This window comes from Acipenser ruthenus, chromosome 23 (assembly GCF_902713425.1).
Source record: "Acipenser ruthenus chromosome 23, fAciRut3.2 maternal haplotype, whole genome shotgun sequence".
Classification (NCBI taxonomy): Eukaryota; Metazoa; Chordata; class Actinopteri; order Acipenseriformes; family Acipenseridae; genus Acipenser; species Acipenser ruthenus.
Window position 1 is genome coordinate 9139613 of NC_081211.1, and position 24740 is coordinate 9164352.

At 52.1% G+C, this 24740-nt stretch overlaps 1 protein-coding gene across 3 annotated transcripts in view; it reads left to right on the forward strand.

Annotated features, from left to right (window-relative positions):
• LOC117964108 (sestrin-2-like) overlaps positions 1 to 24740 on the forward strand; it is a 36563-nt gene that overhangs the window by 4320 nt on the left and 7503 nt on the right. Inside the window, exons 1-6 of one of the 3 annotated variants that reach the window (XM_058997727.1) lie at positions 14950 to 15427; positions 18027 to 18092; positions 19916 to 20104; positions 20820 to 21002; positions 21287 to 21520; positions 22410 to 22548. In XM_058997727.1, the coding sequence (XP_058853710.1) occupies positions 15278 to 15427; positions 18027 to 18092; positions 19916 to 20104; positions 20820 to 21002; positions 21287 to 21520; positions 22410 to 22548 (961 nt within the window). In that variant the 5' untranslated portion in view covers positions 14950 to 15277. Of the gene's footprint in view, positions 1 to 14949; positions 15428 to 18026; positions 18093 to 19915; positions 20105 to 20819; positions 21003 to 21286; positions 21521 to 22409; positions 22549 to 24740 lie in introns of those variants that run through there. The other 2 variants (XM_058997726.1, XM_034906549.2) reach the window with 2 other exon arrangements.

A 24740-nucleotide genomic window follows, 5' to 3' on the forward strand; every position in this document is an offset into this window, starting at 1 on the left:
TGTGCTGTTATTGAGGGTTTAGAAAGGGCTCTGCGTCACTGTTTCACATGTGCTGTTACTGAGGGTTTAGAAAGGGCTCTGCGTCACTGTTTCACATGTGCTGTTATTGAGGGTTTAGAAAGGGCTCTGCGTCACTGTTTCACATGTGCTGTTATTGAGGGTTTAGGAAGGGCTCTGCGTCACTGTTTCACATGTGCTGTTATTGAGGGTTTAGAAAGGGCTCTGCATCACTGTTTCACCTGTGCTGTTATTGAGGGTTTAGAAAGGGCTCTGCATCACTGTTTCACCTGTGCTGTTATTGAGGGTTTAGAAAGGGCTCTGCATCACTGTTTCACCTGTGCTGTTATTGAGGGTTTAGAAAGGGCTCTGCATCACTGTTTCACCTGTGCTGTTATTGAGGGTTTAGAAAGGGCTCTGCATCACTGTTTCACCTGTGCTGTTATTGAGGGTTTAGGAAGGGCTCTGCATCACTGTTTCACCTGTGCTGTTATTGAGGGTTTAGGAAGGGCTCTGCATCACTGTTTCACCTGTGCTGTTATTGAGGGTTTAGGAAGGGCTCTGCATCACTGTTTCACCTGTGCTGTTAGGGAGGGTTTAGGAAGGGCTCTGCATCACTGTTTCACCTGTGCTGTTAGGGAGGGTTTAGGAAGGGCTCTGCATCACTGTTTCACATGTGCTGTTAGGGAGGGTTTAGGAAGGGCTCTGCATCACTGTTTCACATGTGCTGTTAGGGAGGGTTTAGGAAGGGCTCTGCATCACTGTTTCACATGTGCTGTTAGGGAGGGTTTAGGAAGGGCTCTGCATCACTGTTTCACATGTGCTGTTATTGAGGGTTTAGAAAGGGCTCTGCATCACTGTTTCACATGTGCTGTTATTGAGGGTTTAGGAAGGACTCTGCATCACTGTTTCACATGTGCTGTTAGGGAGGGTTTAGGAAGGGCTCTGCATCACTGTTTCACATGTGCTGTTAGGGAGGGTTTAGAAAGGGCTCTGCATCACTGTTTCACATGTGCTGTTATTGAGGGTTTAGAAAGGGCTCTGCATCACTGTTTCACATGTGCTGTTATTGAGGGTTTAGAAAGGGCTCTGCATCACTGTTTCACATGTGCTGTTATTGAGGGTTTAGAAAGGGCTCTGCATCACTGTTTCACATGTACTGTTATTGAGGGTTTAGGAAGGGCTCTGCATCACTGTTTCACATGTGCTGTTATTGAGGGTTTAGAAAGGGCTCTGCATCACTGTTTCACATGTGCTGTTAGGGAGGGTTTAGGAAGGGCTCTGCATCACTGTTTCACATGTGCTGTTAGGGAGGGTTTAGGAAGGGCTCTGCATCACTGTTTCACATGTGCTGTTATTGAGGGTTTAGGAAGGGCTCTGCATCACTGTTTCACCTGTGCTGTTATTGAGGGTTTAGAAAGGGCTCTGCATCACTGTTTCACATGTGCTGTTATTGAGGGTTTAGGAAGGACTCTGCATCACTGTTTCACATGTGCTGTTAGGGAGGGTTTAGGAAGGGCTCTGCATCACTGTTTCACATGTGCTGTTAGGGAGGGTTTAGAAAGGGCTCTGCATCACTGTTTCACATGTGCTGTTATTGAGGGTTTAGAAAGGGCTCTGCATCACTGTTTCACATGTGCTGTTATTGAGGGTTTAGAAAGGGCTCTGCATCACTGTTTCACATGTGCTGTTATTGAGGGTTTAGGAAGGGCTCTGCATCACTGTTTCACATGTGCTGTTATTGAGGGTTTAGGAAGGGCTCTGCATCACTGTTTCACATGTGCTGTTATTGAGGGTTTAGGAAGGGCTCTGCATCACTGTTTCACATGTGCTGTTATTGAGGGTTTAGGAAGGGCTCTGCATCACTGTTTCACCTGTGCTGTTATTGAGGGTTTAGAAAGGGCTCTGCATCACTGTTTCACCTGTGCTGTTATTGAGGGTTTAGAAAGGGCTCTGCATCACTGTTTCACCTGTGCTGTTATTGAGGGTTTAGAAAGGGCTCTGCATCACTGTTTCACATGTGCTGTTATTGAGGGTTTAGAAAGGGCTCTGCATCACTGTTTCACATGTGCTGTTATTGAGGGTTTAGAAAGGGCTCTGCATTACTGTTTCACCTGTGCTGTTAGGGAGGGTTTAGGAAGGGCTCTGCATCACTGTTTCACCTGTGCTGTTATTGAGGGTTTAGGAAGGGCTCTGCATCACTGTTTCACATGTGCTGTTATTGAGGGTTTAGAAAGGGCTCTGCATCACTGTTTCACCTGTGCTGTTATTGAGGGTTTAGAAAGGGCTCTGCATCACTGTTTCACATGTGCTGTTATTGAGGGTTTAGAAAGGGCTCTGCATCACTGTTTCACATGTGCTGTTATTGAGGGTTTAGAAAGCAGGCTTATAGGGGATCGGGGGGGCTGGGTCTGACCCTCCACTGGAAGAGTCTGAGAAATGCAAACACTATCCCCTTCAGTCACTGTGTGCACAATCGCACCAGATTCAGTTTTTCTATCTGTCTATTTTATAATGCATAAAAGGTTTTTTTCAAAGTTATGGCAGGGCAGAGTTCACACAAACTGTTTTAAAATTTCCATAAAGGAAATACAAAGGGGATATACCAGACATGCGTTAATTACAAAGCGGTGAGCAGAAAAAACAGGAAAGAGAATGAGAAAATGAAAGTGCAAACTAGCCAAATGCCAGACTCTGGTCATCCAGCATTAAGATAAGGGGAGCTGTTTAAAGAGGACAAAGCTGTACCATCACTGCTGTGCAAGTCAAGGTAAATCTCCTGAAGGACCTTCAGAGAGAAGCAGCTCTGTGCGTACAAACAACAAAAACAACCTTTCAGTGTAGCCGGACACGTTTTTATTTTATCACAACGCAGTAGAACCCTCAGAGAGCTTCACAGTGTGGCAAGGCCATTCTCGTTGTGTTAGTCACCCTCACCTTCCGCTCGGGGCACTGCAGGAGGCAGCCTCACCAGTCCTCTTCATTGCCCTGCAGGAGGCAGCCTCACCAGTCCTCTTCATTGCCCTGCAGGAGGCAGCCTCACCAGTCCTCTTCATTGCCCTGCAGGAGGCAGCCTCACCAGTCCTCTTCATTGCCCTGCAGGAGGCAGCCTCACCAGTCCTCTTCATTGCCCTGCAGCCTCACCAGTCCTCTTCATTGCCCTGCAGCCTTACCAGTCCTCTTCATTGCCCTGCAGGATGCAGCCTCACCAGTCCTCTTCATTGCCCTGCAGCCTCACCAGTCCTCTTCATTGCCCTGCAGGAGGCAGCCTCACCAGTCCTCTTCATTGCCCTGCAGCCTCACCAGTCCTCTTCATTGCCCTGCAGGAGGCAGCCTCACCAGTCCTCTTCATTGCCCTGCAGCCTCACCAGTCCTCTGCATTGCCCTGCACGAGGCAGCCTCACCAGTCCTCTTCATCACCTTGCAGCCTCACCAGTCCTCTTCATTGCCCTGCAGCCTCGCCAGTCCTCTTCATTTACCTGCATCTTCCAGTGGCGAAGGGGGCGAGAGGGGGTGTAAGGAGAAATAGTCTGAAGGTAGGAGGGTGCAGAAAGGTTGAGACAGTGATAGGCGAGTACAAGAGTTGAATTGAATGCGAGCGGCGATAGGGAGCCAGTGGAGAGAGCGGAGTAGTGTGGGAGAAACAAGCAAGGGAAAAGACAAGGTGAGCTGGAGCGGACGGGTAGCAGAGGCAGGGAGGCCAGTCAGGAGGGAGTTGCAGTAGTGAAGGCGGGACAGTACCAGGGCCTGAACTAGGAGCTGCGTGGAGTAATCAGTGAGGAAGTGGCGAATTCTGTGTAGTTGCTGAGGAAGAAGCGACAGGAGCGTGCCAGAGTAGAGATGTGCTGAGAGTAGGGGAGGAGGGGTTGAGGGTGACACAGAGGTTCTTGGTGGATGAGGAGGGAGAGAGGGTGGTGGTACAGAGATCAGTGGTAGGGGAGGAAGAGGGGGGAAGAAAAGGAGATCTGATTTGGAGAGGTTGAGTTTGAGATGATGTGAGTGCATCCAGGAGGAGATGGCCGAGAGACATCTAAGGGGTTCGATTTCTTTTTTTTAAAAAAAAGCCAATTTTTTTCAGGTAGTTCCAATTAAAAAAATAGTTTTTTCAGGAATCTAAATGCAAACAGGAACAAAGCAAATCAAAGGTGACACATCAGTGATCTCACGCACATCAGTGATCTCGCACACATCCGTGATCTCACATACAAGTCTCAGATGATGCTGTTCTGAGCTGCATCAGGGTAGATGTTAATTATTTCTGAGCTGAGCTGAGCTTTTATGGCACAGAGATGTTAGTTTCTGAACTGCTATCAGTGTAGATGTTAGTTTCTGAGCTGAGCCCAGAAATTACTTCAAACAGCACAGATATACAGCTAGCTTACATAATTTCCTTGACCAAATTTGGTCTTATTTCCCTGGCATGATGCATGGCGAGACGCAGCACATTAAAAGTTAACATCTGCGTTTCTTCTTCACTTTACCAATGTCAGCAGAAACCCAGATAACAAGAAGTTACATTTAACTCACAGGCAGCAAAGACAAAGGACGAGCGACAAGACTGCAAACTGCTGATGTACACCAGCTATGTACAGCTTAATTTTAAGAGTTTATTAACTCTGCGCTGATTCAGAGCTTCCATTAAACGCAGGAAAATCACACAATGTTTACAGACAGTTTCAATGATTTCTCACTTCTTTCACCATTTAAATGGGAAGCATAAGCAACAGTAGAATAATGGAAAAGAACAGGTGGCTGATTAAACAATAAGAGCTTGTGCAATTTAACTGGAAGAACCTGGTGTACCCTGCCCCACACAAGGGTTGTGGCCATCAGAAAAAAAAGACTCCCTGTTCCAATAGTGTGTTGTTCTGTAACACTTACCTAATGTTATAGCGTGTCACTTTTAACAAAAGTGGTTTTAGAACCGGTTTTAATTGGTTTGATTATGGTTTATACATAGGCTCAAAACTAGCTTATTAAACAGAAACAAAGGTTGTATCATCCTTCCGAGGTCACAGCTGCACTCTGAGTTATGAAACGCCAGTCACTCCAACATGGGTGTATTTCAGGCCACATGCCAAGCCAAAGAGCTACAAGGTCAGGGAAGCAAGAGTTTTAAAATCCTTACAGATAGATAGAGATGCAGGAGGAGAATTGGGAGTCAGAGAGGGGAAAGGAGAGGACGATCTGGGCATCATCAGCATAGAGATGATATGAGAAGTCAATGGGAGGAGATGAGGGGACCCAGGGAGAGGGTGTAGAGAGAAAACAGGAGGGGTCCCAGGACTGAGCTTTGGGGGACGCCTGTAGGAAGAGAGCACGAGGCAGAGGGTGAGCCACGCCAGGGCACCGGGTACATGCGATCGGTGAGGTAGGAGGAGAACCAGGCAAGAGCAGTGCTGGGGAGTCCCAGGTCAGTGAGGGAGGACCGGAGAATAGAGGCAGCAGAGAGGTCGAAGGGAATCAGGACAGAGGCGGCAGGGAAGGGAGGCAGGACGCTAGTTCTGGCTGGATGAGGAATCAAGGAAGGATTTTTTTAAGATGGGGGTGATGCATGCCATTAGAAAGCAGAGGGGGAAAAGCCAGATAGCATATTATTATTATTATTATTATTATTATTATTATTATTATTTATTTCTTAGCAGACGCCCTTATCCAGGGCGACTTACAATCATAAGCAAATACATTTCAAGTGTTACAATACAAGTAATACAATAAGAGCAATAAATACAATAACTTTTGTTCAAGCAAAGTACAAGTGTGACAAACCAAAATTCAATAATACAGCAGATAATAGTGATAGTTACATCAGGATATGATTAAATAGTGATAGTTACATCAGGATGTGATTAAATACAAAGTACTACAGGTTAAACACTTGGCAGATTACTGTATTCTGAAGTACAGGATTAAATGCAGTAAAATAGGAGGCAGATAAGAGCAAAATAAAGCACATTTACATGAAGGGTGATAGTGTCCCAGGATACAAACAGAGGAGTTCTACAGGTGCTGTTTGAAGAGGTGAGTCTTAAGGAGGCGCCGGAATGTGGTCAGGGACTGGGCAGTCCTGACATCTGTAGGAAGGTCATTCCACCACTGCGGAGCAAGGGTGGAGAAGGAGCGGGCTCTGGAGGCAGGGGAGCGTGGCGGAGGTAGAGCTAGTCTTCTAGTGCAGGCGGAGCGGAGAGGTCGAGTGGGGGTGTAGGGAGAGATGAGGGTCTGGAGGTAGCTGGGTGCAGTCTGGTCAAGGCATCTGTAGGCTAGTACAAGAGTCTTGAACTGGATGCGAGCGGTGATCGGGAGCCAGTGGAGTGAGCGGAGTAGTGGAGTAGTGTGGGCGAAGTGAGGCAGAGAGAACCACCAGGCGGGCAGCAGAGTTCTGGATGAGCTGGAGCGGACGGGTGGCGGACGCAGGGAGGCCAGCCAGGAGGGAGTTGCAGTAGTCTAGGCGGGAGAGTACCAGGGCCTGGACCAGGAGCTGGGTAGCGTAGTTGGTGAGGAAGGGTCGGATTCTTCGGATGTTGCTCAGGAAGAATCGGCAAGTGCGTGCCAGAGTGGTGCTGGGAGGTGTTGAGAAGAGAGGAAATGAAAGGGAGTAGAGCAGGGGCAGCAGTCTGGAAAAGGTGAGTGGGGAGGGGATCCAGAGCCCACATGGTGGGTTTGTGGCCCTGGAGCAGGGGGCAAAGAGCAGTCTGAGAGGGGTGAGAAGGAGGGTAGATTAGTAGGGGTTGCATAGGGTGATGGGGAGTAAGTGAGCAGAGGACAGGGGGTTGGTGGGGAAGTAATATAATGCATGCATTGAAAAAACCTATTCAAGCAATATGTGAAAACAATGGAGCCTCTTCACAAACCCCTTGAAGTAATAATAATATATCGTATATGCGAGGCTCCAAATAGGGCACCAGTGCAATTAATCAATTAATGAATGTTGAAAAGAGTCTGGCAAATTAAAATCCATGCCAATCAATAATGGATTAGCAATACAGCAGCCTTTCTCTTTCTCAGTTAGTAATGGTTAGATTGAGGCTGGGGTAATTGCATGTAATAATATTAGAGGGTGAGTTCGCATCAGTGGTATTTAAATCGCTCTTTGCGCAGCGCAGTGCAGACGGGAGGGCTGCCCTCCCAGGCTGGGCAGCACCTTGTCAGGACCTCCCAGGCTTATTCCAGCACAGCACCGGCTCGCATTGTCATGAAACCCATTACCGGGAAACTCCAGATATCAAACTGCAGCTCCAGGCTACTGTATTTCCAAGAATGACACCAAATTCAGACCTGTGGCTTAACTGGATCCTGTCAGCCAAAGCATCAAATCTATTTCTAATGGCATGTTTCGGGGACAAAGATGAGCCAACCCTTGCTTTGGATCCCCTTCTAGCCGTTACCCAGTGATTTCCACCTAATTGGGGAGAGCAGTCAAAATGTTCAGGTCTATCCCTAGGGTTAGATGGGCAAGTCAGAGGGGATGGCGGAGCCCCCAAGTCGATTACAGACTCGCCCTGCCAGAGCACAGCTCCACACTGAGGACAGGATTAGAGACCGGGACTCGCCCTGTCAGAGCACAGCTCCACACTGAGGACAGGATTGGAGACCGGGACTCGCCCTGTCGGAGCACAGCTCCACACTAAGGGCAGGATTGGAGACCGGGACTCGCCCTGTCAGAGCACAGCTCCACACTGAGGACAGGATTGGAGACCGGGACTCGCCCTGCCACAGCACAGCTCCACACTGAGGACAGGATTGTAATGGTTCAAAACTAGTGTGGCAGGAGTCTCTTTTATTTCAGTTTGTCCACCCCGGTACTGTCAGGGCATTGAAAAAGACTTCTAGACAAAACATTTTGTCATCGATCTTTCTAATTCAATGTATGAATGCATCCTGGAGTCTGTCACCTTTTCTCTTTAATAAGCCCCGCCGGACACAGAGGCTGACTCAGACTTGAAGCCCAAGACTTCAATGAGCCATGAGTTATTACAGCGATTTAAAAAAAAAAAAAAAAAAAAAAGACTTTCATACGGACAGACTAACCAAACCCTCATTCTCAGCATGTTGCACAGCCTCATCTTGATAAGATATAGTCTTCAAGACAAACCAATTGCAAGTCAGAGCTAAGTAGGCCTAGAAATTGCTAAAGAATTTTTCATACCAAGTTTCCTCACAGTTTGATTGGTAACATGTACAGTATAGATATTCCTCCACAATCAATTGCTGGATATAAACGACTTGTACTTTTATTTTGTAAAACTGCTGTTTAATTTAGTTCTAGTAGTGATTCCTCACCTGGGAGACTAACACACAATACTGAAAAATGAGCAAGACTTTCCGCGGTCACCACTGTGCCACAGTGAAGATGTGCAAAGAGCCAGGGACCCAGGCTCCGGTCACCACTGCGCCACAGTGAAGATGTGCAAAGAGCCAGGGACCCAGGCTCCAGTCACCACTGCGCCACAGTGAAGATGTGCAAAGAGCCAGGGACCCAGGCTCCAGTCCCATCGTAGCTGCTGACCTGGCCCTTCTTTATTTAACCAGGAGATTTACCCATTGAGACGAGGCCTCGTTTACAAGGGAGTCCTGGGAAACAATAGAAAGACAAGTACAAGCAACACCATGAAAACATGCATGCTTCAAACTTAATCAGCAGCATACAGAAATCAAAGAACAGAATAAACAGGACATATCTGTGTGTTCATGGGGACTGAAGGAGAACCATTGGCAGGAGGTTCTAAGCAATTCCCAAATACGATCTTTAAAACTAGAGAAAGAAAATGTATCAGATTCCATCTTCATACTATGATGGAAACCATGCCATTCCTTCTGAACTGAGGGGAAGACCAGAGAACGTCCTGTTGCTTCAGCCCTTAACCCAGCTGGGAAACTGGGCAAAGCAGCGAGCAGGCTGTGGAGCCCCATCTGGGAACTGAGAGCAGCGAGCAGGCTGTGGAGCCCCATCTGGGAACTGAGAGCAGCGAGCAGGCTGTGGAGCCCCATCTGGGAGCTGAGAGCAGCGAGCAGGCTGTGGAGCCCCATCTGGGAGCAGCGAGCAGGCTGTGGAGCCCCATCTGGGAGCTGAGAGCAGCGAGCAGGCTGTGGAGTCCCATCTGGGAGCTGAGAGCAGCGAGCAGGCTGTGGAGCCCCATCTGGGAGCTGAGAGCAGCGAGCAGGCTGTGGAGCCCCATCTGGGCGCTGAGAGCAGCGAGCAGGCTGTGGAGCCCCATCTGGGCGCTGAGAGCAGCGAGCAGGCTGTGGAGCCCCATCTGGGCGCTGAGAGCAGCGAGCAGGCTGTGGAGTCCCATCTGGGAGCAGCAAGCAGGCTGTGGAGCCCCATCTGGGAGCTGAGAGCAGCGAGCAGGCTGTGGAGTCCCATCTGGGAGCAGCGAGCAGGCTGTGGAGCCCCATCTGGGAGCTGAGAGCAGCGAGCAGGCTGTGGAGTCCCATCTGGGAGCAGCGAGCAGGCTGTGGAGCCCCATCTGGGAGCTGAGAGCAGCGAGCAGGCTGTGGAGCCCCATCTGGGAGCAGCGAGCAGGCTGTGGAGTCCCATCTGGGAGCAGCGAGCAGGCTGTGGAGTCCCATCAGCGAGCAGGCTGTGGAGCCCCATCTGGGAGCAGCGAGCAGGCTGTGGAGCCCCATCTGGGAGCAGCGAGCACCGCCCCATCTGCGGTGAAATCCTTGTTTATATAGTGGAGAAAGTAAAAAGAAAATGAATGAATGGGTGTGCCTGGACAGTGTTTGTAGCGCGCCGGGTCGAGGGTGTGCCTGGACAGTGTTTGTAGCGCGCCGGGTCGAGGGTGTGCCTGGACAGTGTTTGTATCGCGCCGGGTCGAGGGTGTGCCTGGACAGTGTTTGTAGCGCGCCGGGTCGAGGGTGTGCCTGGACAGTGTTTGTAGCGCGCCGGGTCGAGGGTGTGCCTGGACAGTGTTTGTAGCGCGCCGGGTCGAGGGTGTGCCTGGACAGTGTTTGTATCGCGCCGGGTCGAGGGTGTGCCTGGACAGTGTTTGTAGCGCGCCGGGTCGAGGGTGTGCCTGGACAGTGTTTGTAGCGCGCCGGGTCGAGGGTGTGCCTGGACAGTGTTTGTAGAGCGCCTGGTCGAGGGTGTGCCTGGACAGTGTTTGTAGAGCGCCTGGTCGAGGGTGTGCCTGGACAGTGTTTGTAGCGCGCCTGGTCGAGGGTGTGCCTGGACAGTGTTTGTAGCGCGCCGGGTCGAGGGTGTGCCTGGACAGTGTTTGTAGCGCGCCGGGTCGAGGGTGTGCCTGGACAGTGTTTGTAGCGCGCCGGGTCGAGGGTGTGCCTGGACAGTGTTTGTAGCGCGCCGGGTCGAGGGTGTGCCTGGACAGTGTTTGTAGCGCGCCGGGTCGAGGGTGTGCCTGGACAGTGTTTGTAGCGCGCCGGGTCGAGGGTGTGCCTGGACAGTGTTTGTAGCGCGCCGGGTCGAGGGTGTGCCTGGACAGTGTTTGTAGAGCGCCTGGTCGAGGGTGTGCCTGGACAGTGTTTGTAGAGCGCCGGGTCGAGGGTGTGCCTGGACAGTGTTTGTAGCGCGCCGGGTCGAGGGTGTGCCTGGACAGTGTTTGTAGCGCGCCGGGTCGAGGGTGTGCCTGGACAGTGTTTGTAGCGCGCCGGGTCGAGGGTGTGCCTGGACAGTGTTTGTAGCGCGCCGGGTCGAGGGTGTGCCTGGACAGTGTTTGTAGCGCGCCGGGTCGAGGGTGTGCCTGGACAGTGTTTGTAGCGCGCCGGGTCGAGGGTGTGCCTGGACAGTGTTTGTAGAGCGCCGGGTCGAGGGTGTGCCTGGACAGTGTTTGTAGAGCGCCGGGTCGAGGGTGTGCCTGGACAGTGTTTGTAGAGCGCCGGGTCGAGGGTGTGCCTGGACAGTGTTTGTAGAGCGCCGGGTCGAGGGTGTGCCTGGACAGTGTTTGTAGCGCGCCGGGTCGAGGGTGTGCCTGGACAGTGTTTGTAGCGCGCCGGGTCGAGGGTGTGCCTGGACAGTGTTTGTAGCGCGCCGGGTCGAGGGTGTGCCTGGACAGTGTTTGTAGCGCGCCGGGTCGAGGGTGTGCCTGGACAGTGTTTGTAGCGCGCCGGGTCGAGGGTGTGCCTGGACAGTGTTTGTATCGCGCCGGGTCGAGGGTGTGCCTGGACAGTGTTTGTATCGCGCCGGGTCGAGGGTGTGCCTGGACAGTGTTTGTAGCGCGCCGGGTCGAGGGTGTGCCTGGACAGTGTTTGTAGAGCGCCGGGTCGAGGGTGTGCCTGGACAGTGTTTGTAGAGCGCCGGGTCGAGGGTGTGCCTGGACAGTGTTTGTAGCGCGCCGGGTCGAGGGTGTGCCTGGACAGTGTTTGTAGCGCGCCGGGTCGAGGGTGTGCCTGGACAGTGTTTGTAGCGCGCCGGGTCGAGGGTGTACCTGGACAGTGTTTGTAGCGCGCCGGGTCGAGGGTGTGCCTGGACAGTGTTTGTAGAGCGCCTGGTCGAGGGTGTGCCTGGACAGTGTTTGTAGCGCGCCGGGTCGATGGTGTGCCTGGACAGTGTTTGTAGCGCGCCGGGTCGAGGGTGTGCCTGGACAGTGTTTGTAGCGCGCCGGGTCGAGGGTGTGCCTGGACAGTGTTTGTAGCGTGCCGGGTCGAGGGTGTGCCTGGACAGTGTTTGTAGCGCGCCGGGTCGAGGGTGTGCCTGGACAGTGTTTGTAGCGCGCCGGGTCGAGGGTGTGCCTGGACAGTGTTTGTAGCGCGCCGGGTCGAGGGTGTGCCTGGACAGTGTTTGTAGAGCGCCTGGTCGAGGGTGTGCCTGGACAGTGTTTGTAGCGCGCCGGGTCGAGGGTGTGCCTGGACAGTGTTTGTAGCGCGCCGGGTCGAGGGTGTGCCTGGACAGTGTTTGTAGCGCGCCGGGTCGAGGGTGTGCCTGGACAGTGTTTGTAGCGCGCCGGGTCGAGGGTGTGCCTGGACAGTGTTTGTAGCGCGCCGGGTCGAGGGTGTGCCTGGACAGTGTTTGTAGCGCGCCGGGTCGAGGGTGTGCCTGGACAGTGTTTGTAGCGCGCCGGGTCGAGGGTGTGCCTGGACAGTGTTTGTAGAGCGCCTGGTCGAGGGTGTGCCTGGACAGTGTTTGTAGCGCGCCTGGTCGAGGGTGTGCCTGGACAGTGTTTGTAGAGCGCCGGGTCGAGGGTGTGCCTGGACAGTGTTTGTAGCGCGCCGGGTCGAGGGTGTGCCTGGACAGTGTTTGTAGCGCGCCGGGTCGAGGGTGTGCCTGGACAGTGTTTGTAGCGCGCCGGGTCGAGGGTGTGCCTGGACAGTGTTTGTAGCGCGCCGGGTCGAGGGTGTGCCTGGACAGTGTTTGTAGCGCGCCGGGTCGAGGGTGTGCCTGGACAGTGTTTGTAGAGCGCCGGGTCGAGGGTGTGCCTGGACAGTGTTTGTAGCGCGCCGGGTCGAGGGTGTGCCTGGACAGTGTTTGTAGCGCGCCGGGTCGAGGGTGTGCCTGGACAGTGTTTGTAGCGCGCCGGGTCGAGGGTGTGCCTGGACAGTGTTTGTAGCGCGCCGGGTCGAGGGTGTGCCTGGACAGTGTTTGTAGCGCGCCGGGTCGAGGGTGTGCCTGGACAGTGTTTGTAGCGCGCCGGGTCGAGGGTGTGCCTGGACAGTGTTTGTAGAGCGCCGGGTCGAGGGTGTGCCTGGACAGTGTTTGTAGCGCGCCGGGTCGAGGGTGTGCCTGGACAGTGTTTGTAGCGCGCCGGGTCGAGGGTGTGCCTGGACAGTGTTTGTAGCGCGCCGGGTCGAGGGTGTGCCTGGACAGTGTTTGTAGAGCGCCTGGTCGAGGGTGTGCCTGGACAGTGTTTGTAGCGCGCCGGGTCGATGGTGTGCCTGGACAGTGTTTGTAGCGCGCCGGGTCGAGGGTGTGCCTGGACAGTGTTTGTAGCGCGCCGGGTCGAGGGTTTGCCTGGACAGTGTTTGTAGCGTGCCGGGTCGAGGGTGTACCTGGACAGTGTTTGTAGTGCGCCGGGTTTAGGGTGTACTGTTTCCAAAGTGACATTGCAGTACTGGTGCGTCTCTCTTGCTGTACAGCCTGTTAATACACTGATCCCTGAATGTAAGAACGTTTCCAAACGAGAGGAGGCCCCATTCATCCCATCTTGCATGTTTGGTTGTTTAGTAGCTTATTGATCCCAGAATCTCATCAAGCAGCTTCTTGAAGGATCCCAGGGTGTCAGCTTCAACAACATTACTGTGGAGTTGGTTCCAGACCCTCACAATTCTCTGTGTAAAAAAGTGCCTCCTATTTTCTGTTCTGAATGCCCCTTTATCTAATCTCCATTTGTGACCCCCGGTCCTTGTTTCTTTTTTCAAGTCGAAAAAGTCCCCTGGGTCGACATTGTCTATACCTTTTAGGATTTTGAATGTTTGAATCAGATCGCCGCGTAGTCTTCTTTGTTCAAGACTGAATAGATTCAATTTTTTTAGCCTGTCTGCATACAACATGCCTTTTAAACCCGGGATAATTCTGGTCGCTCTTCTTTACACTCTTTCTAGAGCAGCAATATCCTTTTTGTAACGAGGTGACCAGAACTGAACACAATATTCTAGGTGAGGTCTTACTAATGCATTGTAAAGTTTTATCATTACTTCCCTTGATTTAAATTCAACACTTCTCACAATATATCCGAGCATCTTGTTGACCTTTTTTATAGCTTCCCCACATTGAAGACATAAACTCCTAGGCCTTTTTCATAGATTCCTTCTTCAATTTCAGTATCTCCCATATGGTATTTATAATGCACATTTGTATTGCCTGTGTGCAGTACCTTACACTTTTTCTCTATTAAATGTAATTTGCCATGTGTCTGCCCAGTTCTGAATGCTGTCTAGATCATTTTCCCTGTGGTACACCACTGGTTACCTTGCTCCATTTTGAGGTTTCTCCTCTAATCGGTACTTTCTGTTTTCTACATGTTAACCACTCCCTAATCCATGTGCATGCATGTCCTTGAATCCCTACTGCGTTCAGGATTGAGGATTAATCTCTTATGTTCATGTCTCGGTGTGCGTGTGTGTGATCACGCTCTCACAGCCGTGCTTTGAGACGTGCTGTATGCAGCGAGACATGCAGCAGCCAAGTGCGAGATGCAACATGTGCTGCAGAAATGGAACAAGTACCCGGAGATTGGACTCCCTTCATAACTAGACTTCAAAGGCGACGTGACTGTTCAGAACAGAAGATAAAACACAGCATTCCATTTCAGTGCATTCCGAAAGTGACTCAAGCAGGAACAAATCGACAAGACATGCCGATAGAAACGCTGCTTTTTGTTTATAACTCGTATGATTTAAACCGGTCGCATTTTATTTAAAGTTATTTATGAACTGTAATTAATTGTAATAACAAAAATGTGAAACACTTTATATTCAAATGGAGCTTATGTTGTCTGCTCATAACTCATTTAAACCCATTTCGGATTTATTTAAATGAAGTATTATAAGTAATAGTATTGTACCAAAACTGTTTCAACCACTGTAATGATCTAACACTGTAACATTAATGGTGCATTCTCGTTTTTTGTAATCGCTCTTATTTGAAATCGTTCTTATCCGTGTACTGTACTCACTACTGGCTCTTAATGGAATTTACTCTTAGAAGCAAATATTAAATTCAGCTGCTCTTAGTCGTAATCACTGTCAGACCTAATGATTTACTGTGTTTATTTTCTCTCATTTGAATGCGCTCTTATTTACTACTGATTGTATTGTATTTTATAACTGCTCTTATCTGTAATGTGAGACTTTGTAACGACTGTAAGTAGCCCTGGATAAGGGCGTCTGCTAAGAAGTTAATAATAATTAATACAGCTGCCTAAATCATGCAGTGTGTAAACTACATGTACTTAAACAAGTAATTGATTGTAAATGATGTGCAGGTTAGGCCAAGCTGGGGCGTATTCATCTCTGCGTTAACTAATCAAGGTTAAAGTTGACTCAGTTACGTATATTGCTCATACCCCCAAAACACTGCCAAGAGTTATACAGTTTAAAAGGCTTGGCGTGTAGTGTCTGTGAATCCCTATAGGATCCACAGTCGTGTAATTGGATCCAGTAAATGCATCAATAGTTTTGAAGTGTTGGTAGGCTCCCATTGTGCAAACTCAGCATAGCTGGAATCGCTCCCTCGCTACGTGCTCTAATGTATCAGTTTGAGACCGGCCCTTGAGGGCGTGGATGCGGTGATGAGAGAACCCGCACGCTCTTACAGTCAGAGGATACTGATTTCAAAGAAGGGCGAGCGAGGCGCAACAGGAATTTCAAGATTTCACAAAGAAACATGAAAGATGCTAATGCTGAGTGTACCTTGACGAGCAACAACAGCGTCCATTACGCAGCCGACATCAGTGTGTTAATAACAAGCGGCTATTTACCACGCGAGCGCTGCGAGGGGACACGGACACGGACACGGACACGGACACGGACACAGGTACTGCACACCGCGTTTAATTCACAAGCCAAGTTAATATGCCACTATTTACCATGTTAGATTGAGGTACTGTTATTGTAAACTAATTCCACGAGAATGTTTTTGTGTCTGTGTTGTGTTCTTTAAAGTTAAGTACCAAATACATTTATTAAAAGAAAAAACACAACACAAGCTATATTTGTCATTTGATACGTTACATTTAGACATTTGCGGTTAAAAAATAAGTACATTGTCAATAACAATCTAATTAAGAGAATTACGATAACAGATACCAGTTAAACATGCTCCGCAAAAGAACAATGTAGCCAGTCCTGAAATGAGGGCGATGGCAGTAATGGGTTAGCACTGCTCCGCGGCTCGTTTCACTGGGTGGACGCGTTTTAACTGCGTTTCTGTATTTTAATTCAAGACCCGCTTTTAAACAACATTGTTTTATTGCACAGCTGCGTTTTATTTGATGTTAAGGTCCGTTTTTATCTTGGTAGAATCGCTACTATGTTAGTTTCGTTATTTGTAAATGCTTCGTGCAGCTGATCTAGTTTACAAGCACCTGGGCATATTGGTACAGATCTTTCCATGTACATACACGTTGATCGCGTTGTTGTTCGTTTTTATGTAAAAGGAACATGATGAAGACGGCAGTGTGTTTCGCGTTAGGTTGAAGGGACTCTGTGTTAAGGGAACTCTCGGTCGCAGTTTTCATTTCAGATTAATGGGAATTCCCGTGTGGCTGTTTCGTTACATAGAAGTAGCGTTGGCAGGGAATCCAAAGGGTTTATATTTTACCTTTAAAAAAACAAACTGTAGGGCGTTTCCTTGTCTTTATAATAGGAATAAAGTCATAACAAAAACAAATCACTTTTATTATGACAATGGAAGTTACACATCAAATCAAATGTATTAAGACCCTGTATGCAGTCGATGTGATGGCTTTCAATCGATTCTATTTGCGCTTCTGCGCCGCGGCTGTTGCGTCATAAACAGGCTGGCTGATGTAAGGCTAGACCGATTCGAGGGGCTGTTGCGTCATAAACAGGCTGGCTGATGTAAGGCTAGACCGATTCGAGGGGCTGTTGCGTCATACAGGTGGGATGATGGAAGGCGGCTTCTCCGCCAGTGTGAGTTCATTCCGTGTAAGACCGTAGTGTTAGGAAGAAGCACTTGTGACTTTGTGTTTTTTGTTTTGTTAAAGAAACAAAGGGAGTTTGAATTAAACCCATGAAGGTAAGGGCATTTTAATTTCTTGTTTATTTTTTTAAACAAAGTTAGAATCACGATTAGACACATTTAAGTGATTCTGTACAGCTATGGCCGATTTAGAATTAACTGGTGTGTCATAAAATCGAATGAAAGCTGCTGAATAATTTGACTAACATATTGAATTGCATACCGCTTTCTACTTAAGGAAAAACAAACTGAATCATTAGACATTCTGATATCTAACCTGGCTGAAATACTGTACACTACTACTACTACTACTGTTATGGCTCCCGGTAGACTTCTGCGATATAATTTTGAAGTTTCTTTGATTACATGCTGTCAATCATAGTTGTGATTGAGATACACAAATGTCTTAACAGGTATCAGTTGCATTCTTATCGGAGAGTAGAACCATTCAGGGTGAAACAGAGACCCTGAAGCCCTAGTTGTGTAACACAGGCAAGCTCTGCTGTTACAGGAAGGGAAACGGGTGTTTAAATGGACTCTCCGGATTTCTGTGTTTGTAATGTGTTGGACTGCACTGATGCAGGGTTTTCCCATGGTGGGACGTCCTGCGCGGGTCTTGTGCAGATCTCTGGGGCTCCCTGTCCGCACGTTCCATAGGGAGGGACGCTCTGAAACGTATCCCTGGGCTTCCACGAAAAAAAGAAACTGGTGTTGTGATGAGTGCAGGCTGCAATCCGAACCCCTGTGAAAGAAAGGCAGAGGTTTAGGTCTTTATTGAACGTGAGGTGAGACAGACAGCAAGGCTCTGGGTTTATTCACTCTGGAGTTCAGAGAGAGATTCACAAACCTCCTTGGATTGGATTGTTTGATCATTTAACAACATATCCCTCAATGCCAGGGCAACCCACTCTTACCTTTGTTCTCAGGTGCATTGCTCTAGATAAACAGCACTTTAAATATGTCAGCTCTAAGATGGGCATGCTGTTGGTGCAGCCAGTTTTTTCCTCTTTTTTTAAATCTCACTCCTGTGCTACGGTGCTCAGTACCCCCCACACATGCAAACCCTTGCCACAAGTTGCATCAGCTGTGTGGAGCAGACCCACCCTCTCATGCCAGAACACACAGTATTGATACCCTGTACAACTCCAGTGAACTGCAGTTCTCGTCCGTGTTGTTAATGCATGCTTGTGTTTGGTGACTGTCCTCCTATACTTTGATTGAATAGCACTATAGAACAGGGACATTAAGTGCACAGCGGCGCTGCGTGTGTTTGATTGCCGCTCCATTCAGACTGCCAGGTGACCATGTGTGTAGCGGCGGGAGCAGTGCTTTATAAGCATTGAAAGAGTATTGGAGCAGCTATGTCTGTGTCTCCCTGGTGATGCAGTCAGCTTTAAGATTTCTTAAAGGTTTTTTCTTCTTCTCTCCACAGGAGCACGGTGTTCAGATCCCACAGGCGCTGGGGCAGGGACCCAGCTGCTTCATCCCCGTGGAGGAGGTAGGATGCACACTTCAACACCTCCCCCCCCCCCCCAGTGTGTTACAAGTGCTGATGCACACTAACTTCATAGAGGTTTCTGAAAGGACTGCTGTAGCAAATTACGTGTATGATTCCAGTCACCATTTATCTTACAATGAATCTTCCTCCCTCCAAGTCCCTCAACTCTAACCACTAGACCACACTGCCTCCCTCCCTCTGTCTCTCAGCTCTAACCACTAGACCACACTGCCTCCCTCCCTCCCTCTGTCTCTCAGCTCTAACCACTAGACCACACTGCCTCCCTCCCTCTGTCTCTCAGCTCTGAGCACTAGACCACACTGCCTCCCTCCCTCTGTCTCTCAGCTCTGAGCACTAGACCACACTGCCTCCCTCCCTCTGTCTCTCAGCTCTGAGCACTAGACCACACTGCCTCCCTTCCTCTGTCTCTCAGCTCTAACCACTAGACCACACTGCCTCCCTCCCTCTGTCTCTCAGCTCTAACCACTACACCACACTGCCTCCCTCCCTCTTTACCGCTCAGTCCCTCAGCTCTAACCACTAAACTACACTGTCTGCCTCCCTCTTTACCGCTCAGTCCCTCGGCTTTAACCACTACACCACACTGCCTGCCCACCTCTGTCTCTCGGCTCTGAGCACTACACCACACTGCCTCCCTCCCTCACGCTTCTCCCAGTCTCTCAGCTCTGAGCACTAGACCACACTGCCTCCCTCCCTCACGCTTCTCCCAGTCTCTCAGCTCTGAGCACTAGACCACACTGCCTCCCTTCCTCACACTTCTCCCAGTCCCTCGGCTCTGAGCACTAGACCACACTGCCTCCCTTCCTCACTCTCCTCCCAGTCCCACAGCTCTGAGCACGAGGGAGACTCCACTCTTCTCCCAGTCCTCAGCTGTGATGACCATGCCAGCCCAGCTGCTGGTAGGCGTTGGAATCCTTGGTGCTGATGAGCTGCCTGCCCCAGCTGAGTCATCAGAGAGCCAGGGGGGCTGTGCTCAGGAATGCAGTTTCTCAACCCAGTGCCCTGCAGCGCTGAGCACAGTGATCTGATGCAAGCTTGATCCAGCATTTCAGAAGAAAAGTATGGGCTTCATTCAAACTCAGTGACCTGCCAGGAAGCGTATTCCTTCAGACCAGGCAGGCAGGCAGGCACCCTGTATAACCGGGGAGAAGCTGGGCTGCTTCCAGAAGCTTTCTATATAGAATAAACACTATGTCCTTGAGAGAGTCCTGTGAGGGCATGTGTTGGTGTAAACAAATGTATACTAGTAAGGGTTATGACGGCCATTGCATTGCACTGTGCTCTGAATTCGACCCTGTCCACACAAAATCATCCACTAGCTAAATCAGCACATGGTTTAAGCGTGTGTTGATTGCACAGTGCTGTTTGCTTCAATCACGTTTTTGTGCATTGTTTAGGTAGTGTGAGCAGGCTGTTCATCACCTCCAAGGTTATTTAGACTTATTCTAGTGATGTGGCTAATTAAGCATTAGTAAGGGAAATGGTTTAAACTGCTTAATTTTATTAATTCTATCAGTTTTTAATACCTCAGCTTTGTCCAAACTGACATCTGATGGTTGGATGACTAAAGGCGCTCTCTCTCTCTCTCTCTCTCTCTGACGCTGTGTCCCTGTCTCTGTCTCACTGACCCTGTGTCTCTCTCTGTTGAGATGGTTTCTCTCTCTCCCTGTGTCCTCTCTTACTCTGAAGCTGTGTCTCTCTCTCTCTCTCTCTCTCTCTCTCTCTGACCCTGTGTCTCTGTCTCTGTGTTGAGATGGTGTCTCTGTCTCACTCTGACCCTGTGTCTCTGTCTCTGTGTTGAGATGGTGGAGGAGGGCGTGGTGCAGCCGATCCTGAGGGAGGCCTTTGTGTCGCTGGGCCGCCTCGATCATGTCACCATTGTGATGGGTCTGCACACGGAGTACCTGGCCTGCTTCCTGCGCACTCAGCACTCCCTGCTGCAGCTGGACGGACCCCTGCCCTACCCCTGGAGACACTTCATAGCCATCATGGTGAGTCCCCTACCCCTGCGCACACTGCATCCCCAGCACGGGGAGTCCCCTATCCCTGCGCACACTGCATCCCCAGCACGGGGAGTCCCCTACCCCTGCGCACACTGCATCCCCAGCACGGGGAGTCCCCTACCCCTGCGCACACTGCATCCCCAGCACGGGGAGTCCCCTACCCCTGCGCACACTGCATCCCCAGCACGGGGAGTCCCCTACCCCTGCGCACACTGCATCCCCAGCACGGGGAGTCCCCTACCCCTGCGCACACTGCATCCCCAGCACGGGGAGTCCCCTACCCCTGCGCACACTGCATCCCCAGCACGGGGAGTCCCCTACCCCTGCGCACACTGCATCCCCAGCACGGGGAGTCCCCTACCCCTGCGCACACTGCATCCCCAGCACGGGGAGTCCCCTACCCCTGCGCACACTGCATCCCCAGCACAGGGAGAATACAGAATAGCAGCAATCTAGCCCAGAGCACCAAAGTGACCAAAACACACTCGGATTACCCTTTTTTCCCATCTCTTCAGTCCCCTGCTGTGCTGTTTAGTATTGTGTAAGTTTTAAGTCATTTGAGTTAGCGTTTGAATAACTTCTGAGAGCACTGTGTATACATCTTGCAACAATGTGGACTTTGGGATTGCTAGCGTTCTGCGTCGGTGGAGGTTCTTTGAAGGGCTTGTAAAGGCGCGTGTCTCCCCTCTGTCTCTCTATCCAGGCCTCTGCCCGTCACCAGTGCTCCTACTTGGTCCAGCTGCACACCGCAGAGTTCCTGCAGGTGGGGGGGGACCCCCAGTGGCTGGGCGGACTCTCCTGTGCCCCCCAAAAGCTACGGAACCTGAACGAGCTGAACAAGCTGCTGGCACACCGGCCCTGGCTCATCACCAAGGAGCACATCGAGGTGAGCGCCCCCGACAGGACGGGCAGGGAACTGCTTTAACCTGCAACGACAAACTATAGATTACAAACCTGCAAAATCAGTTTAACTTGCGTACAGATGCGGTACAAAACTGGAGCTGTGGGGATCACGAGAAGGTCGGTCTCCATTACCGACATACGCATTCAGGGGTGTTCAGAGGGGAGTGTGTTTGGCATTATAAATGCATTTTAAATTATGCCTAACACTCCTCCTCCTAGAGACGTTTCTAATGAGACTGAATTGTTTGGAGCAGTGTGCTCATTTAGAACTCTCTCCTCCTCTCCCAGGTGCTGTTGAAGCCGGGTGGTGAAGGCTGCTGGTCCCTGGCTGAGCTGATCCACGCTGTTGTCCTCCTCACTCACTATCACTCGCTCTCCTCCTTCGTGTTCGGCTGCGGAGTCAACCCTGAGCCTGACCACGAGGAGGGCCACGCCTTCCGGCCACCGTCCCCCTGCCCGACCGACAGCCCCAGGAGTGAGGGTGGGGGCAGCGTGCCCAGGGTGAGTCTCATCGAATCATAGTAGGCCAGCGCTGTTTTAAAGTACGTCTCTTGACCCATCTACAGTGCTCCCTCTTTATAACGCTGTAGCCGGAGCCAATGATAAGAGACATAGCCGTTGGTGTCCCGTGCCCTGTACAGCAGTACAAAGGGACGCTGTATAATGAGTGAGCACTGCATGGCTCATGGAGCTACAACATGTATATCTAGCGTGGGATATGTGGAATAACATGCTTACGAATGTGTCTTTGCTTTCATTCCAATCCAATGGTGTGCTGCTGAAACTGACAGACTGAACTCAAGGTTCTGTCTAAAAAGACGTTTTGTGAAGAGGCCATAAGTTGGAAATGAATCCCTGTTGAAGCACAGTCCACTGAAAATGAAAGATCTGCCAGGCGAAATAATCCATGATTTAATTGATGCAATATTAAAAAAAAAAAAAAAATGTATTGCTATTTATTTTAAATATATAGTTCTGGTATAAGCAGAATATTGAATGTTCCTTCGTTCGTTCCTTCCTTTGTGGTGTATGGTTTTTAGGATGTTCTGACATAAACCACTCTGTCCTGTCGGGGCTTGTTATTTACTGGGACGTCCTCCTGCAGAGAATACAGCCCGTATACCAGGATCAATCAATTCATTTTTTGGTTAAGGTCACTCTGAAATGCTTAGTGGTTTTGTCGCTCTCTTGGAATCTGTGCTGTTTCGCTTGTCAGTAATGTTTGAGATTATTGGGTTCCCACTGACTGTCCCTTCTCCCCAGATGGAGGCTCTGTGCGAGGCTCTCATGACTGCCCCTTCCAGATGGAGGCTCTGTGCGAGGCTCTCATGACTGCCCCTTCCAGACGGAGGCTCTGTGCTAGGCTCTCATGACTGTCCCTTCTCCCCAGGTGGAGACCCTGTGTGAGGTGGAGGCTCTCATGAGGAAGATGAAGCTGCTGCAGGAGCAGGAGGAGGAGGCGAGCCAGGAGGAGATGGCAGTTCGCTTCGAGAGGGAGAAGAGAGAGAGCCTGCTGGTCACTCCTACTGGTACGCACACCCACTGCTACACCCGCATGCGCACGACCCACTGCTACACCCGCATGCGCACGCACACGACCCACTGCTACACCCGCATGCGCACGCGCACGACCCACTGCTACACTCGCATGCGCACGCGCACGACCCACTGCTACACCCGCACGCGCACGACCCACTGCTACACCCGCATGCGCACGCGCACGACCCACTGCTACACCCGCACGCGCACGACCCACTGCTACACCCGCACGACCCACTGCTACACCCGCATGCGCATGCGCACGACCCACTGCTACACCCGCATGCGCACGACCCACTGCTACACCCGCATGCGCACGCGCACGACCCACTGCTGCACGCGCACGACCCACTGTTACACCCGCATGCGCACGCGCACGACCCACTGTTACACCCGCACGCGCACGCGCACGACCCACTGCTACACCCGCACGCGCACGCGCACGACCCACTGCTACACCCGCACGCGCACGACCCACTGCTACACCCGCACGCGCACGACCCACTGCTACACCCGCATGCGCACGCGCACGACCCACTGCTATGCGCATGCGCACGACCCACTGCTACACCCGCATGCGCACGACCCACTGCTACACCCGCATGCGCACGACCCACTGCTACACCCGCATGCGCACGACCCACTGCTACACCCGCATGCGCACGACCCACTGCTACACCCGCATGCGCACGCGCACGACCCACTGCTACACCCGCACGCGCACGACCCACTGCTACACCCGCATGCGCACGCGCACGACCCACTGCTATGCGCATGCGCACGACCCACTGCTACACCCGCATGCGCACGACCCACTGCTACACCCGCATGCGCACGACCCACTGCTACACCCGCATGCGCACGACCCACTGCTACACCCGCATGCGCACGACCCACTGCTACACCCGCATGCGCACGACCCACTGCTACACCCGCATGCGCACGACCCACTGCTACACCCGCATGCGCACGACCCACTGCTACACCCGCATGCGCACGACCCACTGCTACACCCGCATGCGCACGCGCACGACCCACTGCTACACCCGCATGCGCACGCGCACGACCCACTGCTACACCCGCACGCGCACGACCCACTGCTACACCCGCACGCGCACGACCCACTGCTACACCCGCACGCGCACGACCCACTGCTACACCCGCACGCGCACGACCCACTGCTACACCCGCACGCGCACGACCCACTGCTACACCCGCACGCGCACGCGCACGACCCACTGCTATGCGCATGCGCACGACCCACTGCTACACCCGCATGCGCACGCGCACGACCCACTGCTACACCCGCATGCGCACGCGCACGCGCACGACCCACTGCTACACCCGCATGCGCACGCGCACGCGCACGACCCACTGCTACACCCGCATGCGCACGCGCACGACCCACTGCTACACCCGCATGCGCACGCGCACGACCCACTGCTACACCCGCACGCGCACGACCCACTGCTACACCCGCATGCGCACGCGCACGACCCACTGCTACACCCGCACGCGCACGACCCACTGCTACACCCGCATGCGCACGCGCACGACCCACTGCTATGCGCAGGCGCACGACCCACTGCTACACCCGCATGCGCACGCCCCACTGCTACACCCGCATGCGCACGCCCCACTGCTACACCCGCATGCGCACGCCCCACTGCTACACCCGCATGCGCACGCCCCACTGCTACACCCGCATGCGCACGCGCACGACCCACTGCTACACCCGCACGCGCACGACCCACTGCTACACCCGCACGCGCACGACCCACTGCTACACCCGCACGCGCACGACCCACTGCTACACCCGCACGCGCACGACCCACTGCTACACCCGCACGCGCACGACCCACTGCTACACCCGCACGCGCACGCGCACGACCCACTGCTATGCGCACGCGCACGACCCACTGCTACACCCGCATGCGCACGACCCACTGCTACACCCGCATGCGCACGCGCACGACCCACTGCTACACCCGCATGCGCACGACCCACTGCTACACCCGCATGCGCACGCGCACGACCCACTGCTACACCCGCATGCGCACGCGCACGACCCACTGCTACACCCGCATGCGCACGCGCACGACCCACTGCTACACCCGCACGCGCACGACCCACTGCTACACCCGCATGCGCACGCGCACGACCCACTGCTATGCGCAGGCGC